This window comes from Capsicum annuum, chromosome 1 (genome assembly GCF_002878395.1).
Source record: "Capsicum annuum cultivar UCD-10X-F1 chromosome 1, UCD10Xv1.1, whole genome shotgun sequence".
Classification (NCBI taxonomy): domain Eukaryota; kingdom Viridiplantae; phylum Streptophyta; class Magnoliopsida; order Solanales; family Solanaceae; genus Capsicum; species Capsicum annuum.
In genome coordinates, this window is record NC_061111.1 from 60599613 (window position 1) to 60622065 (window position 22453).

The 22453-nt window shown below is 33.7% G+C and overlaps 1 protein-coding gene and 1 pseudogene across 1 annotated transcript; one reads left to right on the forward strand and one right to left on the reverse strand.

Moving 5' to 3' along the window:
• Nucleotides 1–18436: 18436 nt before the first annotated feature.
• LOC107854877 (fe(2+) transport protein 1) lies at nt 18437–20501 on the forward strand. The gene is made up of 3 exons (XM_016699875.2): nt 18437–19386; nt 19763–19912; nt 20019–20501. Exons 1-3 carry the CDS (start codon nt 18772–18774, stop codon nt 20322–20324), a joined length of 1071 nt encoding a protein of 356 aa, XP_016555361.2. The 5' UTR covers nt 18437–18771; the 3' UTR covers nt 20325–20501.
• Nucleotides 20502–20923: 422 nt separating this feature from the next.
• LOC107854886 lies at nt 20924–22429 on the reverse strand (annotated as a pseudogene).
• Between the last annotated feature and the right edge of the window lie 24 nt (nt 22430–22453).

The following is a 22453-nucleotide window of genomic DNA, read 5'->3' on the forward strand; positions in this document are numbered from 1 at the left end:
AGGTCCCTTACTTATAACATCTTTTTCCATACTTGAGATCCCCCTCCTGCTTTCCACATGACTTCCTTAGGATGATATCTTCTGCAATATTTATTAATATATATTCACTTGATATAGACTTCTTAGTTCTAAAATTCTACCATAGTTTACAAAAGAAAGCTATGGACACATCTTGTAGCAGTCTGAATCCAAATGTTCCCTCCTCTTCTAGTAAACACAAAGTGGACAATGATACCCACTATATTACCCTCTTTCCTACTATACTACTCCAAAAGAACTTATCAAAACTCTTCTAAATAGTACTTAGGACATTCTTGGGATTATTCATAGCTGAGAGACAATGTATGGGGATGCTTTGCAAAACATGTTTAATTAAGACTGCTCTACCCCCAAAGGACAATAATTTACCTTTATATGCTTGTAACTTACTGTTGATTCTGTTCATGAGTTGTTGTTAGTAGACCTTCTTCTTCCTCATGTAGAATAAGACTGGACATAACCACTACACCATTTGACACACTTCTATGCAAATACAAGGCATTTTTTTCCTTGTTTATCTTTTGACCAGATTTCAATTCATACTTCTCCAAAGTTGATGTGATCAATTGCAATGTTCCTAGTTTAGCCTTACAAAGTATAATCATATCATCCGCAAATGCAAGATGATTGATTTTTGGACTACCTCTAGGCATGTCAAAAAGTTTGAATTCTTTCCTAAGCATTAATTCCTTCAAACTTCTTGATAAAACTTCAGCTGCAATGATGAACAAAGTAGGTGAAAGTGGTTTCCCTTGCTTTAATCCCCTAGAAGATTTAAAGAAACCCTTAGGTTGTCCATTCAGCAATATAGAGTACCAATTATTGGCTAAAAATCTGAAGATCATATTAATGATTTCTTCACAAAAACCTATCATCCTCAACACTTTAGTAAGAAATAGCCACTCTACTTTGTCATATACTTTCATCATATCCAGTTTCATCACCATGTTTGGAGGCTTTCCTTTATTTCTAATTTCAAACACTATTTCCTGAACCACCAAAATACTCTCAGCAATACTTTTTCCTTGAACAAATCCAGCTTGCTTTACAGACATAATGTCAGGCATAATACACTTAATCCTTTCATGAATAGTTATAGAGAAGATTTTATTCACAAAATTACTAAGTGATATAGGTCTCAGGTATGAAACTGTATTCACCACCAACTTTTTGGGTAGCAAAACCAAATTAGTATGTGTGATAAACCTTGGAAGCTCATACCCACAGAAAAATGCTATAATCATTTGGTGTAGATCCTTAGAAATTATATTCCATGCATCCTGATAAAAAGCACCAGTCATACAATCTAGACCCCCAATACTATTTCTATTCAAACCCATGACTACTAATTTACTTCCTTCATTGTTGGGACCTTCTTTAAATCTCTATTTTGAACTTCTGTTACAATTTTAGGCAGAACTTCCAGCATTGAGAAATCCTCAACATCCTCTTGCTTTTCAAATTTCTTTTGATAAAATATGGTTGCAACTTCAGTAATTTCATCCTGATTGTCCAACCTACTGCCTTCATCATTTTGAATTCTTTGAATTTTTAGTCTTAACCTTCTTCCCTTTACTATTGCATGAAAAAATCTTATGTTCCTTTCTCCAACCTTGAACCACTCAAAACTAGCTTTCTACCTCCAGAAATCCTTCTCTCTTTTCAATTGCATTGCCAACTCTGCTTGTGCCCTGAATAAGTTAGCTGTATTAACCCCTGAAGGTTCTTCTTCAAATTGCTTTTTCCTTACCTTAATCACCTCCTCAAGTATATAAATCTCTTGGGAAAATATTTTTAAAAGTTTGTTTACTCCACTGAGTCAAAGCAGCCGTAGTTTTCTTCAGTTTTTGGCGAAATATGATAAAAGAATTCCCTTATATATCTGCCTTTCAATTCTGCCTAATTACTTCCATGCAGGATTCTTCTTTCTGCCAAAAATTCAAAAATCTGAATGGCCTGATCATCTTTTCAGTTTTTCTGCTAAACTGTAATAACATTGGAGCATGGTCAGAACAACTTCTTACCAAGTTTTCTAGTTCCATAACATGAAAAACTTCTTGTAACTTTTCATTATAGAATATCCTATCAGTCTTTTGAATATGCAGTCTTCATCAACTCTGCCATTCCACCAAGTATATTTGCTTTCCTTGAAAGCAGTCTCCTCCAAATTACAAATATTGATACAATGATTAAAGTCCTCTATCTCATCTACTGTGACTGGCAAACCTCCAAGTTTCTCCTCTTCATTCCTTATCACATTAAAATTTTCCCCTACTAACCAAGGTTCTTGTACTATAGTAGCCATTTCTCCCAAAGTTTCCCACAAACATAATCTCTCGTTTTGATTACATTTTGCATACACCAATATAACAAAAACAACTACTCCTACAAGATGATTCTCCAGTTTTAGAGTAAGCTATTGTTCTTCATTACTTATCATATTGTACTCCATTATTGAATCCATAAAAGCCCAAATTTTGCCTGATCTATTTACAATTGCATGTTGCATTCCAAGCCTTCTTTTATAATCATCTATGTTTTTACTTTCCTAAAATGATTCCATAAGACCTATGAAACCAACGTGATATCTTCTATGCATTGTTATCAATCTTGTGAAAGCTTTATGTGTATTAACAGAACTGATGTCCCAGATTAATGTATTCATTTAGATGAAAATTTTGACATATGACTCCTTGTCTACATTGTACTTGATCCTATATTCCTGCCTTTCCTATGCTGCTTTCCATACCTTGCACTAATTAAGGCCTTAATTTACTTTGGAGACAAATTTCCCTCAACTGCAACATTATCAATATTGTCCACTAAGTCTTCAACATTCATGTCTTCCTTATTGTTATTCAAAACTTCCATATTGTCCACTAAGTCTTCAGTATCCATGTCTTCCTTATTGTTATTCACAACTTCCATTATATTTTCTGCTTCAATTGCTAGAGGTAAGATACTTTCTAATACCGCATCTTGTTTCTCAGGTTTAGCTTAGTCTACCACCACTAGATCCTTTGTCTGGTTCTGAGACTCTTCTCCATCTTGCCCTCTCTGTTGTATATGTGATTGTTTCTTGTCATTAACTTTACTTTGTTTTGCTGTTTCTTTTTCTATGTTTTTGTTTATCTTACTGGATTTGTCCACCTAACCTTGCTCCACCCTATATTCTCTATTGGGTTGCTTCTTTTCTGTTGTTGTATCATCTTATTTTTCAAAGCTCTTATTCATCCCATCCTTTGTGCTTTCCTTTTCCTGTGTATTGTTGGCATTTTCTTGTATTTCTGTCTTCTCTTGATTTAACACATCAAAAGCATTAGATGTCTCAATTTCATCTGTCTTTTTCTCCACTTCTCCCACCATATGCCCATACTTGTCTCTTCTATACTTGTTTCTTCTTTGCAACAATTTATGTTTGTTGTTCTCAATTACTACACCTTTCCCCATTTCCTTGTTTTTCTTCTCAGCTTCTTTAATATTAACCTTTTCATCTCTTTGCTTTTGTACTTGATCATATATCTCCAAAATAATATTCCAAAAGGACTCTTTATCATGTCCTTATAAACAACACTCTTTACAGTATTTAGGTTTATGATCATATTGAATTTGGATCCATTTGGACTTTATTTCTCCAGTAATATCATCTTCCTCATTGATTTTTACTCTAGGTATTAACTTAGTAACTAAATCTACCCCAATCTTCACCTTTGCACAGCTTGATCTCGTGTGATTATTTGTTTCCATGTCCACCATTAAAGGCTTTCCTACTGCAGATACAATAGAAAAGATAGCTTCCTTTGCAAAAAAATTTGGTGGTAAGTTTGGCATTGAAATCCATGCAATGCCTATTGTGGTTCAATATCTGGTTCAAACCAGGGATCTCATTTGAGTGTACGCATATGCCAGAACATGTCCTTGGCCTTAATGTAATAAGTAATGGTCGATAATAATTGAACATAATCTTTCAGCCTATTCAATCGTATCAAAATGTGTCTTTTATCCAGCACCCCTATTGTACATTTTTCTTTTATTCTGCATTGGGATAGAATTAATTTTCTAAGCTCAGGTTTACCATTTGAAAACTTACCAGTGATTGCATACATACGGTAGATTTTCCTATATAATCAAACTCTTCACTTCTGAGGATTTCCACATAACACTTGGTTCCCATGCAGCATTACAATGGGTTTTGGAGGAACCCTAGTAGTTTCATGAACGTATGGCTTATCCTTCAATAAGTCAACATATTTTGGAACTGCTTCGTTTAACTCACTCTCCTCTTTCTTGTTTTGTTTAGTGATTTGTTCGGTGGGTTAACCTCACAGAAAGTAGTTTCCATAATGGACGAAAATTAATCAAGACTAAGTTTTTTTGCATGCTCCATTTTTAGGGTTCTTTAAAACTATCTTAATGATAAGTGTACTTTCTATTCTTACAAACAACACTATACATCATACTAATAGCTGCTAACCAAAAAGTTGTAATGAAAAAAAAAACAAAATGAATGGATACAATTAGAAAATTAATGGATTAAAACTGTGGATTTTTATTTTTGCAAATGAAATGGATTATTGATTCGTATGGTGGTTGTCGAAAAATGAGTGTCAGAAATTTCTTGATACACATATTTGATTTCTTCTCACGGTGAATTTCTTTTTAGGTTATGTTGTTAGAAATGATATGGAACAAACATTCAAATAAATTATTTTGTAAGAAATAGAGAAGGTTAGTTATTACCATTAAATGAGTTTGAGCTTGAAAAAATGGTAGAAGATAGTGGGATGAAAAAATGATAAAGAAAAAGATAAAATTAAATTAAAAAAAGGCTAAAATAAGACTGTCACGCGTCAAAACATGAGTGTAGAGCACTCACTTTGCCATGTCATCGAAAGGTGTCAGTGACATAGTTTATGGTTACTTTAGATGTTTAAAATAAACACCGTTCACTTAAGGTGATAAAGTAAAAGATTGTGCCATGTTGAGGTGCCTATAGATGTGTTTGGCCTTAATCTTTCAACAACCCAGGAAGGAGAGGTAAAACTGGTATTTGAAGTTTAATGAGTTTGAAATATTAGTCTAATTAAGTTATTGGTTCCAAAATAATTATTTATACATGTTCATTACATTTTTAAAGCGAGATATAAGATTTAGACCAAATCTATATTAGGTTTGAGTAAAATTAGAAAGTACAATTTAGCTGCTGCCCCACCCAGGGTGGGGGTGGGTTGGTTTCATCCTTTGTCTTTTAGTTGTTATGAATGATCGATCATGGAAACAATGGTACCCTTAACTGCAACACAACACTATTTTATCAACCTCGTGATTTCGAGACAGATTTAAAAATTTTAAAATATGGTATATAAAAAAAAGATGGGTGTTAACTGTTATATGAGAATCAATTCTTATTACTCTAGATAAGTAACTCTAACATCTATTCAATTGTTGTTGGGTTTTTAAGAGGTGTGAATGAAAAATAAGTAGGTATTTTTTTCAAAAAATGTTGGGTTTACTTGTTAGAGTCAAATGATTTGTGGCATAGTCGTTTAGGACATGTCAATTATAAAACCTTGCAAAAACTAATTACTTTGAAAATGTTTCCTAAATTTGAGTGCAATAAATCAAAGTGTCAAATATATGTGGAATATAAATATGCTAAGCATCCGTATAAGTCTGTTGAAAGAAATTTCAATTCCTTAGAATTAATCCACACAAACATTTGTGATATGAATTCAACACCATCCCGTAGTGGAAAAAAATATTTTATAACTTTTATTGACGATTGCACAAGATATTTTTTATGTTTATTTTCTAAATGGTAAGGATGCAACAATAGACGCGTTTACGCAATATAAAACTGAAGTGGAAAATCAGTTGGATAAAAAAATCAAAATGATAAGTAGTGTAGGGGTGAAGATATAAATCTCCTTTTATGGAAATATGTGTAGAAAATGAAATTGTTCATCAAATTACTGCACTCGTATTCACCTCAATCAAATGGGATTGCAGAAAGGAAAAATCAACCATTAAAGGAAATAATGAATGCCTTACTCATAAATTCGGATTTACCACAAAACTTGTAGGGGAAAACTATCCTTACAACTAATTGAATACTCAATAGAGTGCCTCATAGTAAGACACATTCAATTACATATGAAATATGAAAAAGAAAGGAAATCCAACTTAAAATGTTTCAAAGTGTGGGATGTCTAGTGAAAGTCCAAGTTTTTATGCCTAAAAGGGAAAAAATCGTACCTAAGATCGTGAACTGTGTGTTCATTAGATATACTGAAAGTAGTAAAGCGTGTCAATTTTTGATTCATAAATCCAAACATACGGATATCGATGAAAATACGATAATTGAATCGGATAATGCTTAGTTCTTTAAACAAATTTATTCATACAAAACAGGATATGAGCAGTCTAGTGGAGGGTCTAAACGACCTCAAGATGAACCAAATGAGAACGCACTTAATGCTGATAATCCAAGGTATAGTACACATAAAAGAACGTCAACATTCTTTGGATTATATTTTGTAACATTTTTTCTTGAAAATGAGCCTCAAAGGATGTCGTCTTTGGACACTTCCTTTTGGAAAAAGGTAGTCAATAGTGAGATATTCAATTTTGAGCAACCATACTTAGGAGTTGATTGATATTCGATTGATCTTCCTCTAGAAAATAAACCTTTAGGTCCTAAATGGATCTTCAAAAGAAATATGAAAGCTAATGGTACTATTGATAAATACAAGACAAGACTTATGGTAAAAGAATTTCAACAAAAAGAAGGTCGTGAATATTTTGATACATACTCTACTACAACAAGGATACCCTCCATTCGGTTGTTGGTTTCCTTAGCGGCGATATATGGTTGTAGTACCCCATACTAATCTTAGCTCGATTCAACTTTTAGTTACATGCATAAGGGGCTTAAGGCCTGAAATCTCACCAAGTGTTGGGGATTTAGTCATTTTTATGACCTCAAACTTCGAGGATTTTTATTTTGGTCTTTTTAACCCCGAGACGTTATCTTTTAAGTTGATTCATGTTTAGGGATGTAAAAGGTATGTCTCTAAGGAGTTTTGGATTTTTCGACCAAGGTTTGGGTCATGTTTGGATCACAAAACCAGTGGGTTACCGTGATAATCCTACGATGCGGCATTAGTCCCGATGTCATGTAGACCGCGTCGTGGTGAGAGAAGTCAATGACCACATTGCGGTGAACCTGTTGTATCCAGTTTTGAATTTAAATGACTAAGGGGCAATTGAGTCTTTTCCCCATCAATCCAATCATTCATATCACGACTTGGGATATCAGTTAGGGCATTATTTTCCCCCTTCTCCAAGTCTTCTCTCAAGAAAACCCTCTTCTTTTTCCCAAGAATAAAATTTAGTTTCTATTTTCCCAAGAAATCAAGAATTCAAGTTCCCCAAATTCAAAAACCTTAAAGAAAGCATCAAGATTAGTATTTTCCTTTCAAGTTAAGATGGTTAAGGTATGTGAGGTGTTCATTCATGGGTCCCTTTCACCCATGGTGCCTAAAAAGACTCCCTTTTAAATTAAAGAATGGATTTTTCTATTATTATGGCATTTTATATGTTCAAGATGAGTTTAATTCATGTTTTCCTTGGTAATTTAAATTTAATTCAGCCCATGTATGATCCCATAAAATAATTGACTTACTCATGCTTTAAATCTCAGTTTCTCGTGTCTTATTCAAGTGATTTCATGTTGTTGATCACTCATGTTTAGAATATCCTTATGTTCAAGTCCATGCTTTCCACATGTTTGGTGAAATGTCAATGTATTGGGTTGAACCATGATTCCATACTACAATTTTAAGCTTAAATGTTATATTTTATGATCATTCAGCGCTGGTAGGATATGAACACCCGATACCTACGTGTTTTACATGATTTCAGATTTTCAAGTAATGATTCAGTTAAACCATAAATATTCTAATTTATTCAGTTGATATGATTATGACGAGCACTATAAAAAATAATTTTTAGTTAACGTTAGTTCAGTTCAGTACCAGTGTCAGTTCAGTTAGGAGTAGGATTTAGTACCAAGTGAATGCAGGAATGACGGCCTCCCCATCAGTTAGGCGAAATCGTTAGTAGTAGTCCCTGCATTCTAAAACTATGTAGCCAGCATAGGATATGAGGGGTGACTTGTCAGTTTAGACTTGACTTCCCCTCAGGAGTCACCCGTCAGTTTAGGCTTTACACCCCAATCTTTCGGGACAACAAATTAGTAGATCCACACAACTAGTGTTAGTACTCTTGGCACGTTACTGACACCCTTCTAACTGGGGTTACAGGTTGGACCCCAATTAGCTTAGATTGGGTCATTTCGATTATATGATACCTCCCATAGTTTCCGTCAGTATTTCAGTATATCTCAGTTCAGGTTTGCTTGACCAAGTGTACAAATCAGATTTACAGTTATTAAGTTATATAAAATTCAGTCTCTCTTTATAGATTATTTCAAAAATATGTTCATACTTGGTCTTGCATTCTCAGATATTACATGCTTATGCATTTATGCTCAGTTATTTCATGTATTTCAGTCAGTCCTTATCTCACGTACTAGTACATTAAAGTAGTGATCGCAAACTTTTTCTTTGCTCTATGTTGTCTTATAACATAAGTTTGGATGCTCAATTTCCTGACCATTCTTAGACATCTCAGCATAACTCAGCAGTAGCAGTGGTGAGTACTCATCCATTGAGGACATGATTTATTTATCTCAGTTATTTCAGTATTTTCTTATGTTCAGACAATCGAATTTAGTTGGGGGCTTGTCCCATCAACTCCTGAGTCAGTTTAGAGGCTTTCAGACAATCAGTTAGATAGTCAATCAGAATCAGTTCAGTATTATCAGTTGTTACAAACATTTTAGACTTGTCATTTAATATATTCAGTATTTATAATTTTAGTATTTTATCAGCTTATCTTCTGCATATGTTACATCAATATCATTTTATTTTGTGCTCATAGCAGATACCAGTTTGTGACTGTAATCACCATTGTCGCAACTAAGGGGTAGCCTTGGTTCGTGACAAAAATTGGTATCAGAGCCTAAGGTTTTAAAGTGTCATAGGGAATCTAAAAGCCGCATCTCGTAGAGTCTTGTGCATGGGTGTGAAGCGCGCCACACTTATGGGCAAGAGTCTACGAGACGTCTTTAGGAAAGTTTACCCTTCTTTTAGTGTTCATGTCATGTGAAAGAGCATGAGCTCTATTTAAACTCTCTTTCCAACTCCTCCTTCATTCCGTTTAGAGACTATGCCTCCCAAAAGAAATAACAGAAGGGGAAACAAGAGTCCGTCTGTACCACCTATTTAGGAAGATTCCCTAAAAGATCATGTCTGCCACGCTAAATTCAAGAATGTTTTCACTACCTTATCCCGTTCAGTAGATGGTCAGAACAACCAGCAAGTTGTTGCCCCAGCCAATCTAGTGGCCAATAAGGCTGCAGTTAGGATTCAAGTTTTCACTCGGATGAATCTCTTTCTATTTTTAGGATCCAAGTCTAAGAAGAATCCACAGAAGTTTTATGGATATGGTGCAGAAGGTGACTGACATTATGGGTATCACTTTGAGTGAGAGTACAGAGTTGGCTGCGTATCCGTTGTAGGAAGACTTAGGTGTTCAGTCAGGACCTGTAGAGTGGGAGGAGTTTGCCACTACTTTTCTAGTCAGGTTCTTTCCCTTAGAGTTGAGAGAAACTAAGGTGCAGGTGTTCATTAATTTGAAGTAGGGTAATATGAGAGTGAAGGAGTACTCGCTTAAGTTCACTCAGTTGGTAAGGTATGCTCCTTCGATGGTGACTGATAATAGGTCTAGAATGAGTAAGTTTGTGTTTGGTGTAGCTGATAGTGTGGTTAAGGAGTGTCAGACTTCCAAGAAGATTAAGGGGATGGACCTATCTAGGCTGTTAGTTCACGCTCAACAGATTAAGGAGGAGAAATATAAGGAGAGGGAAAGAGAGAACAAAAGGGCCAGAACAAGTAGTTTTAACTTTTCTCAGCCAAGGTCGGAAGGTGGTAACCTCCCTCAGTTTAGTTAGAAGTTATCAACCCCAGCTCCATCTTCCGCTTGTGCACTAGTACCTAAGTTCAGGTAAGATAATCAAAATAAGGCACCAGGATCTAAGACTCAGAGTAATGTGAACAATGGTCGTACTAATCCACTCTGCGGGAAGTATGGTAGAAATCATCAGGATGTGTTTAAGGTTATTAGTGATGTGTGTTTTGGATGTGGCATACCAGGCCACAAGATCTGGAAGTGTATAGTGGTTGTGTAGAGGGGCAAAAATGATCACCAGCAGGGCCAGACTACTTCTTCAGTAGCTCTAGCAGGTCGCCTGACTCAATAGAGTGCTACTTCAAGTGTCACTAGTGAGCAATCCCAGAACAGACTGTATGCTCTCCATACTCAGCATGATTAGACGAGTTCTCCTGATATGGTTATGAGTACGTTACAAGTCTTTCATCTTCATGTGTATGTTTTATTAGACCCCAGAGCTTCACTTTCTTTTGTGACTCCTTATATAGCAGTCAATTTTGATGTCAGTCCTGAATCTATAGTAGAACCATTCTCAGTGTCTACCCCAACGGGTAAATTTATCACATCCAGATGGGTATACAAAAATTGCTCGGTAATAGTATCTTAGAAACTTACCTCAGTTGATCTTGTGGAGTTAGAGATGACTGATTTTGATGTCATTCTCGGCATGGATTGGCTCCACTCATGATATGCCTCAGTTGACTGTAGAAATAGAGTCATTTAGTTTTAGTTTCCCAATGAACCAGTCATTGAATTTAGGGGTAGTACTTCAGTGCTTAAGGGTCAGAATATTTCTTATCTCAAGGAAAGAAAAATAATATCAAAGGGGTGCATATACCATTTTGTTCGAGTCAAGGACTCTAGTTCTGCGATTCCAAGCCTTGAGTCAGTTTTAGTATTAAGGGAATTTCCAGATGTGTTTCCTGAAGATCTTCTCAGAGTTATTCCCGAGAGGGAAATCAACTTCAGAATAGATCTCTTTCTAGATACCCAACCTATCTCTATTTTACCCTACAGAATGACTCCAGCAGAGCTTAGGGAATTGAAATAACAGTTAAAATATCTCTTAGATAAGGGCTCCATCAGGCCCAGTGTTTCTCCATGGGGTGCTCTAGTTTTTTTCGTGTGTAATAAAAATGGTTCTCTCATAATGTGCATCGATTACCGTTAGTTGAACAAAGTCACCATCAAGAATAAGTATCTGCTTCCCAGAATCACTGACTTGTTCGGCCAACTTTAGGGTGCCAGTTATTTCTCTAAAGTAGACCTCAGATCTGCCTATCATCAACTTATAGTCAGAGATTGTGACATTTCGAAGACAGCTTTTAGAACTTAGTATGGTTACTTTGAATTCCTAGTTATGTTTTTTGGACTAACGAATGCCCCTGAAGTTTTTATGGACTTGATGAACAGAGTGTTCAAGTAGTACTTGGACATGTTCGTTATAGTCTTCATTGATGATATTCTTGTCTATTCTCGTAGTGAGAATGATCATGCAGACCATCTGAGAATTGTGTTGCCGACCCTTAGAGCTCATTAATTATTCACCAAGTTTAGTAAGTGCTAATTTTGGCTAAGATCAGTAGATTTCCTTGGCCATATTTTTTTGGCGATGGCATTAGAGTTGATCCTCAAAAGACTAAAGTAGTGAGAAACTAGCCTAAACCCATCTCTCCATCAAATATTTAGAGTTTCTTAGGTTTGGAAAGCTATTACAGATGGTTTGTTGAAGGTTTTTATTTTATTTCTTCCCCCACATCTTGATTGACTCAGAAAAAAGTCAAATTTCAGTGGTCAGATTTTTGTGAGAAGGGTTTTTAGGAGTTGAAGACTCGTTTTACTTCTGCCCCAGTCTTGACTTTGACATATGGTCCGTATGGATTTGTAGTTTACTATGATGCTTCTAGAGTTGGACTTGGTTATGTTTTGATGTAGAGGCAAGATCATAGCCTACGCCTCTAGGCAGCTTAAACCCCATGAGAATAATTTTCCTACCCATGATCTTGAGTTGGCAGCTATTGTTTTTGCCTTGAAAATTTGGAGACACTATCTTTATGGGGTTCATTCTGATGTGTTCACTGACCATAGGATTTTACAGTACGTGTTCATGCAGAAAGATCTGAATCTTCATTAGAGAAAGTGGCTTGAGTTGTTAAAATATTATGATATGAGTGTGTTGTATTATCCGGGCAAGGACAATGTAGTGGCAGATTCCCTTAGTAGGTTGTCTATGTGTAGCGTTGCTCATATTGCGGAGGATAAGAAAAAGTTAGTCCAGGAGGTTCATCAGCTTGCTAGATTAGGTGTTCGATTGGTTGATTCGGCTGAAGGTAGTACATGGGTTCAAAATGGTTCAGAATCTTCATTGGTTGTCGAAGTGAAAGAAAAGAAAGTTAGGGATCCTAGTTTGGTTAAGTTGAAAGAGGTAGTTAGAGATCAGAAAGTAGAGGTTTTTTCCCAGAGGGAGATGGTATGCTTTGTTTTCAGGGCAGGTTATGTGTTTTATGTGTCGATGGTTTGAGACAAAATACTTGCGAAAATGCATGGTGTGCGATGCTCGATCCATTCAGGAGCCACCAAGATGTATCATGATTTGCGAAAGATCTATTGGTGGAGTGATATGAAGAGGGACATTACAGTTTGTGGCTAGGTGCCCAAATTGGCAGCAGGTTAAGGTTGAGCACCAAAGGCCTAGTGGTGCATTACAGGAGATTAGCATCCCCACTTGGAAGTGGGAAGTGGTGAACATAGATTTTATGACAGGGTTGCCTCGTACGCAAAGTTAGCATAATTTGATTTGGGTGATTATTCAGAGAGCAAGGATACAGTTTAGGGATTAAACCTTTTTAACAATTTCTAAGTTTGGCAGGTTTGACAAAATAGTTTTATCCACAATGCAATATCCTCTATATATATACTGAGCATGGAGTAAATTTAGTTGACCCTAAGAAAGTGGAAGAAGAATTTATATCTTTTTTCACCTCCCTTATGGAGGACAAAGTTGAGAAAATGCCTTATCCTAATTTAATAGTGATTAGAGAAGGGCCATGTCTTGACAGGGATAAATAAATGATGCTCATACAAATGGTCAGTAAAAAGGAGATTGATTAAGCTGTTAAAGGAATGCCACTTGACAAAGTCCCAGGGTAGATGGATATCCTTTTGAAATTTTCACTAGGAATTGGGAAGAGGTTAAAGAAAAGGTATATGCAACTGTGCAGTAATTCTTTTCCAAGGGTAAAATACTGAAGGCTTGGAATTGTACTATCCTTACAGTACTTCCTAAGGTCCCTTCACCCACCAAGGTGAAAGACTTTAGACCTATAACTTGTTGTTCTACAATGTATAAATTGGTTGCAAAAATTCCGATCAATAAGATGAAAAAGGTGTTGAATGGTTTAATAGGAAGCTCATAGTCAACATTTGTTGAGAGGAGGAGTATTTTTGATAATATTCAACTATGTCATAAGCTATTTAAAGGCTATACAAGAAAATTGATATCCCCTAGGTGTGTACTAATGGTTGATAAACTTTTAATATAATTGAATGATAATTCTTGAGAGCTATGATGACTAAGATGAGGCTCCTTCAGAAGTTCATAAATTGGGTAATATAATGTGTGTCTACAATAACCTACTCACTGATGATGAATGGAGGGCTCACAAGGCCATTTTAGGGTAGGGGGAATTAAGGCAAGGGGGTCATATATCTCCATACCTCTTTGTAATAACAATGGAGTACTTGTACAAGGAAATTCAAGACTTCTCTAAGATCTGATTCGATGATATATCCCTCTTCTATTCTTCTTAGACAGATCTCTCACCCTTGATGAAGAAAAAGAATCCAGCTTTAAAGATCCGATCTTATCTTCACTCACCGATTCCTTTAATAAGAGAAATGCCCGAAATTCGTCGAATGTGATTCTTGAGAAAAATCGATCAATAAGTGTGGTGTACTTTTTCTCACTTGAAAGGATAATGATTGGATGGATGCCTTGGAGGCACTATAAATTACACCGTTGACAATTATGCTTTTGAGTGCTCCTAACCTTGAGGGGTCGTAGATCGAGTTCTACAATTGGTACTAAATAGACAATTCTATTTTCACCCAAGATGCAGGAGATTTGAATTGATGCACATATGATTTACGAATTATCTACTTATGTTCTGTAGGGCTGATTTGGTATCTATTTTCCTGTTGCAAGAAGCTTCTTATAAATTCCCCAATACATCTAGATTGAAAGATAATCTTGAGAAGAGCCCTATCTACATGGCAAGTATTCACAGCAGCCTTAGAACTGACATATTACATAAATTGGTGTATGTGAAAGGAAAACTTTCTTTCAAATATTTGGGAGTTTCTTTTTCTACTAGAAAATTGGCAATCCGATAGTGTTTACCTCTTGTTGAGAGTTTTGTTACAAAGATAAATTGTTGGTCAATAAAGTTACTATCATACTCAGGTACATTTCAACTTATAAAGGCCGTACTATTTGGAATGCAAAGTTATTGGACATGGATTTTTATCTTGCCAAAAAGAGTAATTAAGATGTTTGAAGCAATGTGTAAAACCTTTTCGTGGACAAGTCAAGGTGAACTTTCAAAGAATCCATTATTGGCATGGGAAATGATGTATTATCCAGGTTCAACAGGTGGATTAAGTATTATTGATCTCAAACCATGGAACAGAGCTGCCATTTTGAAGCACTTATGGGCTACATCTATGGAGAAAGATATCTTGTAGATCAGGTGAGTACACTATTACTGTATAAGGCATTGTAGTCTTAAAATGATGCCTAATCCCAACTTTGCAGCTTGGGTAGTGCAGAAGATTATAGACTGTAGGCAGTTCATCATGTCACAACAACTATTTCAGGGCTCCATTCAACAATTTCTGGGAAATATGATACAGATGGCAAGTCCAAGATTAAAAAAGCATACCTCGCTTTGCAGTTTCAGTTACCTAAGGTTCCATGAAAAAGCTTGACACTACACAAGCTAGTGATCCAAGGTTTAAGTTTGTTCATGACTTGTAGTGCAATAGAGGTTAGCAAAAGTAGAGAGACTACAAAAGATTGGGATTCAAGTCCTATCGAATTGCATTTTCTATTATCAGGAGATAGAATAATTCGATCACTTGTTTTTCAGATGTACGTATGGCAATCAGGTGTGAAAAAAGATTATTGTGGTGGTTGAAAATCAATAGAAGCATTGTTACATGGCAACAAGAAGTGGAGTGGCTGTGCACAATGACAAAAAAGGTACATATGCTGAAGCCATTTGTTGTACTCTTGCAATGAGTATCTATAATATCTGGAGAGATAGGCATACCTTGAGGTTCAAGAGGGGAAAAGTAGCGGTTACCATCACATGTCATGCCATAGCCACACACCTGTACATTCAAGGAAGAGGTATTACATCCTGACAGAATCTGTTGCACAAGTTGAATTACTTTTCTTAGTTATAAGTATTGTTGTGACCGTTTGTAAGGATAGCCTAGATTGGTAAAGATGTGTGCTTAGCTATTTGTATCTATTGATTGGTTATGAGGAGGTAGGTGATCACCGTGACTGAATAAATCAAATTTGTATCCTGACATTTTCGAAGAAAATCAGAGTTAATGATGTTAAAGAAAAAAAAAGAGCGGGTAGGGAGAAAAGAGCTTTAAAATTAATTTATGTGTTATATATATATATATATATATATATATATATATATATAAGAGGCCATTTTTCAATCTTAATTCAATTTAGAAAATCATATCAGTTTGTTAAAAAGACCAATCTATATTTGTATAAAATCCTAAGATTTATTTTGAGTGATGACATCATTTTCGTAATATTTTTTGGTTTTGAAATGACTCTTTAAATATAATAATATTTTTTTTATAAATTTCTTGATTATTAATTGATTATTATCTTCATTAAATTTTTGTAATAATTTATTAATTTACTCAATTATAGTGAAATCATAAATATTTTTTTATATAATATAGTAAATTAATTGTGAACAAATTTCGAGTGATGGTATCTTTTTTCACAATATTTTTAATATTTAAATGACTCTTTGTTCATTATAATTTTTTTCATATAAGTTTCTTGATTATTAATTCATTATTCTCTTAATTGACTTTTTTGTAATATTTTTTTGATTTAGATAATTGTAGTAAACTTATAAATATTTTTGTATGTAGTATAGTATTTAAATTAATTGTAAACATATTTTGAGCGGTGACATCTTTTTTATAATATTTTTAATTTTAAAATGACTCTTTGATCATTATAATTTTTTTCATATAAGTTGCTTGATTACTAATGAGTTATTCTCTTAATTGACTTTCTTGCTATACTTTCTTGAGTTACTCAATTGTAATAAAGTTCATAAATGTTTTTTTTTTTATATATAATATACAACAACTATATTAACTATAAACATATTTTGAGTGATGACATTTTTTTCATAATATTTTTAATTTGAAATGACTTTCTAGTCATTATAATTCTTTTCATTATAAGTTGCTTGATTACTAATGAGATTTTCTCTTACTTAATATTTTATAATACTTTCTTCATTTACTCAAATGCAATGAAATCATATTTTTTTTTATATAATATAGTATTAAATTAATCATCATGACATATTTTGAGTGATGGAATCTTTTTCATAATATTTTTAATTTTGGAAGGACTCTTTAGTCATTATAATCTTTCTCATATAAGTTGCTTGATTATTAATTGTTTATTCTCTTAATTGATATGTTTTGGTATTTTCTTGATTTACTTAATTGTAATGAAATCATAAATTTTCTCTATTTTATATTATATTATTATTTAAATTAATTATGAACATCTTTAAATTGATGATATTTTTCATAATATTTTTGATTTTGGAATGACTCTTTGATCATGATAAATTTTTTAATTTATATAAGTTGCTTGATTATTCTCTTAATATTTTTAATTTTGTAATGACTCTTTGGTCTTTATAATCATTTCCATATAAGTTGTTTGATTAATAATTATTTTATTCTCTTAATTGATATTTCTTGACATTTTCTTGATCTACTCAATTATAATGAAATCGTAAATGTTATTTTTTATATAATATTATTGTTTAAATTAATATGTACAATTTTTAGTGATGACATTTTTGTCATAGCATGTTTACTGAATGATTCTTTGGTTATAATAATACTTTCCATATAAGTTGCTTGATTATTAATTGGTTATTCTCTCAATTGATTTTTGATTAATACCCTCTTGATTTACTCAATTGCAGTGAAGTCATAAATGTTCTTTTTAAAAGAATAATATTATTATTATTTATATATATAAATTAGTTTAGTACATATTTTGAGGAGTGACATTATTTTTATAATATTTTTAATTTTGGAGTGACTCTTTAATTACTATTTATTAATTGGTTATCCCTTAATTTATTTTTCATGTAATACTTTTTTGAATTACTCAATTGTTATAAAATCATAAATACTTCTTTATATAATATCATTATTTATATTGCTTATATGTTTTGAGGGATGACCTCTTTTTTCAATATTTTTTTATTTTGGAATGATTATAATTTTTCTATATAAATTGTTTTATTTTAAATTATTAACTAATACATGATTATAGCGTCATAAATTATATTATTAATAATAATCCTCACAAAACTTTTGACTGAATTTAAATATGTATAATTGAAGAAGACAATTTTGAGAAAAAATTTAGGTTGTTTTGATCTAATAGGGATTAATCTTAATAGTTTTCATCTAATAGAAGTCAAACTTAGCTATTTTTTAATCATAATATGACATAAATATGCAATAATTAAATAATCTATAAAATAATTTTTTGTTTTATAAAATTGGTTCTTATTGTAAGCGGCTATTTCTCAAGATGTCACTTGGCATAATCTTATGCTAGATTGTTATATATATATATATATATATATATATATATATATATATATATATGTATGTGTATATATGGATAGATAGATAGATAGATATATAGAGAGAGATTTTTAATATATTATAGAGTTAAATATGTCTCCGTCATTCGTAAAGTACACAAAAATATCCCTCATTTAACGTTATCCACATGATTATATATTTGGGTGAGGTGGACCGTAGACGCCACTTAGCATGCCACCTCACCCAAATACATGGCCATGTGGATAACCGCTAAAATAAGGAATATTTTTATATATTTTGGTAAGAAGAAACATATTTGATCCTATAGCATAATTAGAACTAAATGTAACTGATAATAAATAATAGTAGAGGGATACTTTTAACCTTTCCCTAAAAAAAATTACCGGAGTATAATTGTTTTGAATATGTGGGCCCAAAATCTATGCCACGTAGGATGACAAGTCATCTTAGTCACATGTAAAATTACATATTGATGGTGACTTTAACATACAGTGCGTAATCAAAAGAATGACACCACGCGCATAGCATAAGTTTGTCATTTTTTTCTATTCTACCCCTCGTAAAACTAAAGAATTTCCTTAATTTAGATTAAACTCTAAGGGTATAATGTCATTTGATCAACTCTCTTTCACTTCAAAATTCTTATAAGGCCATTAGATCAATATTAAAATTCATTCCATCAAGTTACTGTGACATAATCTCTTAATTTTCCAAATTTCTCCAATGGCAATTTCTTCTAAATTTGTACCTATTCTTCTCATCATTGTCATCCTTGTCTCATTTCCATCAAAAGCCAAAAGTGCATCTGAAATTAATCGTAAAGCAACATGTGGTTCAGATACTGGTAAAGAAGGATGTAAAGCCAACAAAAATGACGCCTTAAAATTGAAACTCATCGCCATTGCTTCAATTCTTGTGACAAGCATGATTGGTGTATGTTTACCACTTTTCTCTCGTACGATTCCTGCGTTACAACCCGATACAAAATTATTCGTGTTGGTTAAGGCATTTGCTTCTGGAGTTATATTAGCCACGGGGTACATGCACGTTTTGCCTGACTCGTTCGATGATCTTAGGTCAGAGTGCTTGCCGGAGACACCTTGGAGAAAATTTCCATTTACCACGTTTGTTGCTATGCTTTCGGCTATTTTGACATTAAGTGTGGATTCATATGCCATGAGTTACTTTAAGAAGCATAAATTGGAAAGTGGAGATGGAAATGGGGGAGATTATGTTCACAATAATGGTAAGATGGAGTCACAAAATGGCCACGTTCATGGACTAGCCAAATGTGAAGATAAAGCATCGCAATTGCTTAGGTATAGGGTTGTGGCTCAGGTATAATTTTTTTCCTAACTATCTTCTTTTATAATGGTTTTGAGATTTTTTCGCTGTTACAGCAACTGACTGGTGTACACCTATAATAATGTTGACATTTAAATAATATTTTGGCTGTTATAGTGATAGATTGTTATAACAACATTTGATACGCCAAATAATAACTTCACTGTGTTATAAACTTATAGTGGTGTTGTATAATAAGAATGCTATTATAGAGAGGCCTATAATTGTATATATGATTATATATGGTATATGTATGATGCCTTTTTCTTGTAGCTAGAGTGATGTTTACATATGAATATAGAAAGAAGTTACTTTTTTTCAAGTTTGTTCACCTTAATAATTGAATGTCATGGTCATATATATAATGCAGGTTTTGGAGTTAGGAATTATCGTGCATTCAGTAGTGATAGGACTATCCATGGGAGCATCTGATAATCCATGTACAATTAGGCCACTAGTAGCTGCTATGTGCTTCCATCAACTTTTTGAAGGAATGGGTCTAGGAGGTTGCATCCTACAGGTATATATATAAATATATTTGAATCGCGTATATATGCCAATAACTACTTCTCAATTTCAAGTAACATAATTGTTTTCTTTTTGTTTATTTTGTTTTTTGCGTTCAGGGGGAATATGGGATGAAGATGAAAGCTACTTTGGTGTCGTTTTTCTCACTAACAACACCATTGGGAATAGCACTTGGAATAGGATTATCAAATGTGTATAGTGAGGATAGTCCAACAGCACTCATAGTGGTGGGATTGTTGAATGCATGTTCAGCAGGTCTATTGAATTACATGGCACTTGTGGATCTCCTTGCTTATGAATTCATGGGCACCAAATTGCAGAACAATATGAAGCTTCAAACATGGGCTTATCTTGCTGTTTTACTAGGTGCTGGTGGAATGTCTGTCATGGCCATATGGGCTTAAAAAGATTCTTCAATTAATCATTTTTCGATTTCATTTAGTTTTGTTTACAATATCATTGTGTAACTTTAGGAAATCATAATAGCTCAGTTGATCGTTAGATATGTATCTGAACTTTCACCTTGTTGGTTGAGTGTTCTATCATGTCCGCAAAACATAAATGAAATGATATTTATACAAGAAAACAAGCCTTATCTGTTAGTGACATATTTTAAAGCTGTTTAGGCATTGTCCAAAGTGAGCAATATCACTAATGTATTAGATTATTACATGTATGATATCAAAGCTTCTCTACAACCTTGGAGGTGATGATAAGACCAACCTCAACGTTCGATTGAGTATAGAAAAACCCTACATCTTTAAAATGATGTTGAGTAAACCTCAAAGAGGATGTCGATTCCCTAAAGTATATGTAACATCTTAGGCAAATCTTGTAGTGGGCAAAACTTGGAAAACTAATGATGTTTACATGAGGAAACAAGTGACCTAGTGACAAATAAATGATAAAATCATGCGAGCTTATGCATAAAGTGGGCAAAATCACTAGTGAACTGAACTGTTATAAATAAATAGGCAAATTTATTGTATACCATTCTTCCTTGTTAATTATCGGCATACATAAATTTGAGATCATATTTTGCAGTTTTATTGGGATAGAAGAGTCCAAAGTGTTTCTCTGTGGCTTCTCCTTGCTTTTGATTTTCATCAAACATGGCAAACAAATAAGTTTCTATGATCTTTCCTGGTTTCTTTGGTATCCCAACCCCGCCTTTTACATGATTAACCAAATTCCTATAATACGTTTGAGCATTTTCTTTAGTTGCTGAAGGGTTCCCTTCCGAAGGCCAACCAGTTTCCGATACAACAATTTCCACATTTGGTCCTCTAGCTTTCTCTATAGCAAAATACATAGAATCCAAAAGGGCATCAAAAAGATTTTGATATGCTATCGAATTTGTCCCTTGTTGGTTGAAAAGTGCATAAGAAAGCGGGATATCAGCCTTGTTATAAACATGGCCAAAGTAAGGGTAAATATTGGCTAAGATTGGGAAGGTTATTTCGTGCTAGGAATGCAATTATTGGATTAATGAGACCTTTATATTCTTCGCAAAAAATATTATTTTTTGGTGGGTAGGTGTTGGCTAACAGCCCTGAATATGTCGAGGTTGAGACCTTGATCTTATCTTGCAACCCTGCTACTGATAACGTGTGTAAACATTTTGCATTGCTGGACCAACAAATCGCGCATGTTGACCGGTACTTGTTCCGGGATCAACTTCATTTCCTACAGATATATATTTGAATTTAACATCTGGATATATAATGATTTCTTATATTATCTCGAACCCAGCCATTGGCTCTAGAAGGATTGGTCAGGGCTTCAATATCTTGATTTGGGACATCAAGAATTATTTCAATGTTACTTCCTTTCAGAGCATTGAAAACGTTTGTATCTGGATAGTAGGTTCCCATTGGCCTTGTATAAAGTTATGACATCTTGATCTTTTGGTAAATTGTTGGCAATTTTTCCATAGCAAACTCCAATATTAGAAGAAGCTCCAACAATTTGAGGGAAAAGAAGAAAATAGTGTCAAAATAGTACTTTAGAAAAATATATATACCAATATGTGAAAGTATAGTGAGCTTTCTCAATATAGAGGGTTAGGGGCATAATCAATTCTACATAGTGATGGATAATGGTTAATTAAGGCCATGAAAAAACATAAACGGGTGGTGTCACTTATATAAGATGTTTGTGTATTAGAGGTGGATTAAAGTGGGTTCGACGATCAACTAAAGTGATCGACAATTAAAGTAGCTTTATATTCGGTTCTTGCAACAATATCATAGAATAATCAAAATATACCATAACCCGAGTGATTAGAGTTAACATACATATATCCGACATTATATATTTAATCGATCAATATATGGCCATTAATCTAATTTCAGTAATTCTAAATTATGAATTCGCCTATGATGTGTGTATGTGCAGAGTTAGAAAGAAAGACAAATGTGATCATTTGGCCATTACACATCAACAGCCCAATAAATACAAGGACAGCTGCAACCATGCCACTTTTAGTGAACAAGTGCCACAAAACCATAAACTAAAATAGAACTAATTATAA

Coding starts and splice junctions, on each gene's coding strand:
- LOC107854877 (XM_016699875.2), top strand. CDS start 18,772: ATGGCAATTTCTTCTAAATTTGTACCTATTCTTCTCATCATTGTCATC. Junction 19,387..19,762: donor GGTATAGGGTTGTGGCTCAG/GTATAATTTTTT, acceptor TATATAATGCAG/GTTTTGGAGTTAGGAATTAT. Junction 19,913..20,018: donor TAGGAGGTTGCATCCTACAG/GTATATATATAA, acceptor TTTTGCGTTCAG/GGGGAATATGGGATGAAGAT.